The sequence below is a fragment of the Chelonoidis abingdonii genome, chromosome 1 (genome assembly GCF_003597395.2).
Source record: "Chelonoidis abingdonii isolate Lonesome George chromosome 1, CheloAbing_2.0, whole genome shotgun sequence".
NCBI classification, from domain to species: Eukaryota; Metazoa; Chordata; order Testudines; family Testudinidae; genus Chelonoidis; species Chelonoidis abingdonii.
The window spans coordinates 16612399-16619030 of record NC_133769.1 but is presented as its reverse complement, the minus strand read 5'-3'; the positions used below and the strand labels follow the sequence as shown (position 1 = coordinate 16619030).

Below are 6632 nucleotides of genomic sequence, written 5' to 3'. Positions count from 1 at the left end.
GCGCTCTTGCAGTGCTGAGCATTTCCTGGCTTGAACTTGTCTTACCTTGGGCCTTACTTGTAGTTAAGGATATAAAAATCCACTTGATGCCCTTAATTTCATGTCTGGATAAATGCGCTCCACGTTCTCATCGAGTTGTCTTGATTTTTGCTGGTGACACTTTGTAAAAGGGCACACATCCTGTCCTAGAGTCCAGCTGATGTCTAGAGAACTCCATTCTGGTTGTGCACTTCCAGCACATCCCAGTAAACACTGTAAATACGCTCACTTTGCATAGGAGAGGCTCATTGTGCAAAACAAGCGCATGTTGTTTGGCGGGGTACAAGTCGCAGAAAGTAGCGATGGAGAAGCTCCATTAGCTCTAGTCCATCCCCTTTGGGCTAGTGTGGGATGTTTCCCTCTAGTTTATTTTGTAGCCCCTTTTCCCACTTCAAGTATCTGAAAGGAAAGTAGCAGCAAAGAAACTCAAACTGTAGCTGATCGCACGAGTTTCATCAGGTTTTGATGCAAAGCTATAAATTTGCCCCTAGAGTGACTCCAAAGGTTTGCAGAACTTTAGCAAAGCTTTCGACAAACCCAGACTGAGAATACTGACTGCATGCTTAGGTGTCAGTGCTGAAAGTGCACCTGTAGGTCCTTATATTCACAGGTGTGCTATGCTTCATCTTTACACTCACGGGCATGCTAGCTGAGGTTTGGTTAAGGCCTTTTGGAAAATCTGGCTCAGGTAGATAATAAGAGCCTGATTCTGCACTCCATTGCTTTGCAGAGGCTGAGGCAGCATCAGAAAACTGGTGTGGGAGAATGGCAGTTAAGTCCCGTAGTGTATACGGGACTAGTTTTGAAAGTGGAGCTCAACTTGAGACACCTTAAAGGGCCAGGATTTTCAGAGGCTGGATGCTCAACATTTTCTGAAAAGCAAACCCCTTTAAGATGCCTCAAGTTGGGCACCCGAAAATGGATACAACCAAAATCACAACTCCCTTGAATAGGGAGGCCCTGAACAAAGATGTGTGCACCATTCAGCGGTGAAATTAAATAAGGGGATCAATCAATGCCTGTTTTGAAAAGGATCACAGTACAGATTAACACCAAATCTGAAGACCAGACTCTGATGTCAGTTAATTCTGGATTTACAACAAAGTAATGTCATTGACTTCAGTGGGAGCTGCTGGGTGCTTGTCACTTGGAAATCAGACCCCTTATTTAGGCATCTAAATATGGATTTATGCATCCAGTTTTGAACATCGTGGCATATATATTCGTGGGAAACAACAGCTGCCGTGAAAAGGCCTTCTATTAGCTATTGGGGGTTTTTAAGTTTGTTTCTATTTTGCAAAAATCTACTTCAGTTACTACATTTCTTCTGTGTGGTTAGAATTAACCACAAGTAATTGGGCTAGATGCAGCAATCATTGGGTGAAATTCTGTACAGGAGGTCAGAATAGATGATTGTGATGGTCTCTTCTGGCCTTTAAGCTATGAACATGTGTTTTCTATGCTTTGTAAATTCTGTTTGCTGTTGGGAGCTTTCGTAAGAACTGTATGTAATATTTTCACGAGGAGCTTTAAAAAATTACCTAATTGTTTTTATTTACAGAGAAGAGAATTACAAATCTCTTTATGCTCAGATGTTTGACCTTATTCTGTTAGTTTAAGTATTAAGAACTTGTCATAAACAAACATGACTGTGTAACACCTGCTTCATTTCATAGTCTGATTCTTTTTTGGAAAGCTCCCATCCAAAGTGTAGGCTTTGGTGAAATTCATTAATGCTCCAGATGTGTGTTCTGCTGTCAGCTGGCCTAGTGAAATCATTGTTTATTGACAGGTTCCCAAGAGTCAGATAGCTCTCAGTCTGCCAAGAAAGACATGCTGGCTGCATTGAAATCCAGGCAGGAAGCTCTGGAAGAGACACTGCGCCAGCGACTGGAGGAGCTAAAGAAACTGTGTCTCCGAGAAGCGGTAGGCAATAGAAATTTTATAACCCTGGAAAATGTCGTGGCTTGTATTTTTATACGCTCACAGCCTCATGTGAAAATGGATGGAGGCCGGAAGGAGAGGTAAAGCCTTCCTAAATCATATCTCACAAAGCGTATGGTGCCCAAGGACTGAGTGATCCCCAGGCATTTCATGTCTAGTGCGGCACAAAGCCTTTTTTACATTAGAGAAGCTGGACTCACGCCAAGCCAGTTGTGCACCCATAAGGCCCGATCCAGCAGGGTGCTGAGCATCTGCCGCTCCTATTGAAGTCATCATGAGTGGTGGATGCTTAGTAGATACTCACCATCTTTCAACAGGGCTCCCAATGGGCAATCTGCCATTGACTTCAATGGGAATAGGCTCAGGCTTATAGATGGCACATCTGGTCTAGCCATTGTGTGGTCACCTGGCCTGGTATACGCCACTTGGTCCTCATCTTCAGTAGGAGAAAGAGGTGTTTGTAACACGTGAACTAACTCACCTCTTTTCCTAGTGTAGACACGGCCTCAGGTGCACTCTTTCCATGTTCATTTCCCAGCATGCTGTGCCAACGCCCAGCTGTTTCACAGCGCAGTCCCATTGCCTGGCATGGGAGTTAAATCACCACAGTTTGCGCCCCCCCAAATACGAAGAGCACAGTTTGGGGTGAGTTTGTGTGCTGCACGCTGGGGTCTTCCCTTCACTGAGCTGTATGTAACATGACAAATGCTGAGGAGGTCCCTTGGCTATATCATCAGTATTACTAGTAGAAGAGACTGTTAGGTAACATTGTCAAGAGAAAATCACCTTTCTCGCCTAAGTATCACCATGGAGCAAACGGGGTGCCATAGGATGAGGTCATATTGTACTTAGCATGCGTCTGTTTAATTATTGTTGGGGTTGATTTAAACTGACTTGTTTTAAAGCAGGTCAGCGTGAATGTAAAGCCATTTCAAATGCTGGAGAAGTTAGGATCCTTGCTGCGTTTGTGCCTGGAAACATGCTAAATATTAGCAGCAGCTTGTATGAAGTTTACACTTCGATCACACGTGCATACATAACACCAGTTTCCCAGGCCTGGAAAAATCCAGCTTTAACAAAAATCATTGCCAGGAATAGAGAATGGGAGAGTTGGCTCTGGGCAGTGGTACTGGGATCTTTAAGTTGTTGTTTATATTTAAAGTGCATATCACTTTAAAAAACAAACAAACAGAAAAAAGACCATTGCCCATCTTTTAAAAATCTCACTGTGTTTTGTTTAGACTTGGCTCTGGCTTGAACACCAGCTGGGATAAGCAGGAGAAAAACAGTTTTTCAGCAAAGGATGTCAGAGGAAATATGTGCGGGCCTCATCCCACAACCCTTCCTCGCATGAGCAGTCCTGATGTATGAAGTCTCAATTGGCTTCGACGGGCCTACTCTTTTGCGGAAGGTTTGCAGGATCAAGTCAGACCCCAAGTGTCCAGGAACCATTTAGCTTGGATCAGCTGCAGAAAGTGGTCAAAAGTTTCACTGGCTCTTTTATTTTAAACATTTCCTCTCGGGGGTCCTGAATCGGTTTGTTTGCTGTGGGAATTGTTGAGTTGAAATGAGGCGAGACAGACAAGGAGAAGAAAAGGGGGTTAATGCCTGGGCTTAATCAAACTAGCATGGCCCAATCCATTCACAACAGTGGCATCATGTTGCTTCACTTACTTATTAATTCAGATTAAATTTCAGGCCCCTGCCTGTAAATCCGTTTCAGTTTATGGCGGCAGCACAGTAGCCCGCATTGATTTTGTTCTTACTAAACCTTGGCAAAGGAGCCATTGAAGTTGTAACTCGTTCTCTACCCCCTGCACTTCATGTTAAGATTGGAGTTTTAAAGGATCCCTCTGCCACTCAGTAGAAAGACACAGAATCTGGATCTCAACGCAGTATTTGTAGCCAGCCATTTTGTGCAACAGGATGAACATGTTACAGAAAAAGCTCTAAAACTGGAGAGGGAAACTTTAAATAACCTTGAAAAAGGGTATTGTGCACTTCATTGCAGTGCTAGGTTAGGAATTCATTGTGTTGGAAATTGCTTAAGCTAGGGACTGAAATGGCCAGGGCCTCATTTCCCAGTGACCTGAAAACAGTAGAAAGAAAGCCCCCATTAGAGAATGGGTCGTGGGGGCATGAGGGAGGCAGAGAGCTGAGCTACATGCTGCACATTAAGGTCAGCCACTGTTATATGGGATTCAGATGATTTAGAGTTTTCTGCCAGCTGGATCCTCTCAAGGCTGGTGATGCAGAACACAAAAGCCTTTTGTCCTCACTACAGAGACTGTTCAGCTCAAGAAGCTGAGTTGGTCCTTGTAGCAACACTCTTGCCTTTCTCCGCAGGCATTTGAATGTCTTTAATTCAGATCGGTGTAGATGTATTGTACGTACCAGAAAAAAACACAGAGTTATTATCAATCCTGGCACTTGCTCCTTTGCCTGCTTCAAATCTATTTCAGTGTACATCCCTTGGCTGTGAAAGTTTGCAGGGTCTGCTGCTTCACACTTGGAACTAATCTTTGCAAATGACCCTTTCAGTCTGATATTACTCCATCTCTGCACATGACATAGCTTGGAGTTTGGCAAGGATTTCAATTCATAAAATGTTATCATATAGGTACTTAGGTACCAGACACTGCTTTAAATTGCCATTTTCACTGCAGCTGTCTCAGACAGCTCATGAATTAGATTGTCTTATTTTAACATGCACTTATGATTAGAAAAATGATTATAAAAGTGTCACTCGACAGCTCTGCTCCCTGTCTGAATTCAGGGTAAGATCTGCTGGCTTCTCCATCAACAGTCACTGTTTTCTCTATAGAGACAATACTGCTGAAGGAATATGAGTGCTCTGACATCCTGCTGGTGGGCAGCACGTAAGACCCTAGACAGACAGATCATGTTAATTTTTCTTCTAGTTGCAGAGTATATATTCCTGTTGATGATGCACAAGCCAAAAAAAGAACTCAGACTGAGCTCGCAGGCCTGGAAGTTAGAAAAAATCTTCTGTATATTTATCAGCTGAGCATATTTGATATGGAGTCACTGAACGATGATAAACAATGGAACCCTGGCCATGCCATTTTTACAATCATTTTTCGGAGTATAACTGCACTTTAAAAAGATACATTGAATGGATTTGCTTTTGCTTATTCCCCTCCTCACTAATAGCATCTTACGTTTTCAGGAGCTCACAGGAAAGCTGCCCAGGGAATACCCCCTAGATCCAGGGGAGGAGCCACCTATTGTAAGGAGAAGAATAGGGACTGCCTTTAAACTGGATGAACAGAAAATACTGCCTAAAGGAGAGGTGAGGACTTGCCTTCCAGTCCTATCTATCTGTCTTATGTCTAGGACATTTCTCAGCCTGTTACTCGGGAACCACAATTTTTAATTTAACGTTTTTTTTAAAATTTGTTTACTCATCTTTGCTTGTATTTGGGGCAAAGAAGAGGTGAGAGAACATGCCGGTCTGAGCATAGGCCTGGGAGCCAGGAACTCCTGAATTCCAGTCCCGACTCTGACACAGGCAAACAGAAGTAGCTTTGGGTGAGTCACTTATGGCTCTGATCCTGTTAACTATGCAAACTGCCCTTACTCACACCGATAGCTGAATGACGTGCTGGTGCGGGTCTAGATTACTCATGTGACTAGGGGTAGTAGGATTGGGATCTGAGTTGCTCTGGTCTTTCAAACCACTTCTGGTATCATTTTGAGTGGTCCAAGCTGTTCTCCCTCCCTTCCTGCAATAGTCCTTCCTCAGTACTAAAAGTGGTACCGTTTCCGCCAAAGTCCTTTAATAAAGTGTCAGATCAATTTGTGGGACTGCTCCTGTGATTGCAAGACAAACTCACCTCCTCCTCCTCCTAAACAAAGGTGCTATCCTCCCTGCCTTGGGGCAGCTTGACTTGTGTTTGGGTAAGTTTGCCTGGGGGGAATGTTTGTTTTGTGCTCTCTCTCCCACAATTGGCTGGGTCAGTGCCCTGAATCATGGCTGTGAAAACAGCCCTGGAGCAGCTGTAAGGCGGGACCGGAATTCACAGAAAAGCCATTGTCTGTGGAGACTGGTCTCAAGACACTTGTGGATATTCTAGTTTTGAGTTTCCTTTTATTTTTATAATTGAAGAGAATGAATCTGTGGTTTAAGGTTGGAGTCAGCTGGAGAATTAACCCTTTTTTGTATTGTTAGCATTTTCTTTCTGCTTAAACCACGAACAACCAAAGCTCTTAGGGTTTGTGTTTGTTGGAGCCAGTGAGAGGAATTCCACTGAAGTAAAATACTCATGAGCTAGCACATTTTGTTTAGCTTTTACAAGGAAAGCCCTGACTCCTAAAAGCTGTGCACTCTGTTTGCTGCAGTGTTATCAATGGGTCTTCAGATTCCCATATCTTGGGGGTGCATCTACAATGCACACCTTTTTCAGTGGCGTGTAGTGTACCTATGCATGTAGGCCCCACTCCCAGCACAGATATTTGACAGTATAGACTCTGAGCAAAAGGCTCTGACAGCAGGGAGTTGATGAAGCCTTTCCCACTGCCTCCCCTTGCCAAAGCTTTTCTCTAACACATGTAGCTACACACTGCAGCACAACTATATGTATGCTACACACCACTGCCAGCATAGACTTAGCCTTAGTGTTAAGAGA

At 43.7% G+C, this 6632-nt stretch overlaps 1 protein-coding gene across 3 annotated transcripts in view; it reads left to right on the top strand.

The window, feature by feature from the left end:
• FRMD4A (FERM domain containing 4A) overlaps positions 1-6632 on the top strand; it is a 553835-nt gene that overhangs the window by 524567 nt on the left and 22636 nt on the right. For all 3 annotated transcript variants that reach the window (XM_075064299.1, XM_075064302.1, XM_075064306.1), the window contains 2 exons: positions 1832-1965; positions 5174-5296. In XM_075064299.1, coding sequence (XP_074920400.1) covers positions 1832-1965; positions 5174-5296 — 257 coding nt within the window. The remainder of the gene's footprint in view (positions 1-1831; positions 1966-5173; positions 5297-6632) is intronic.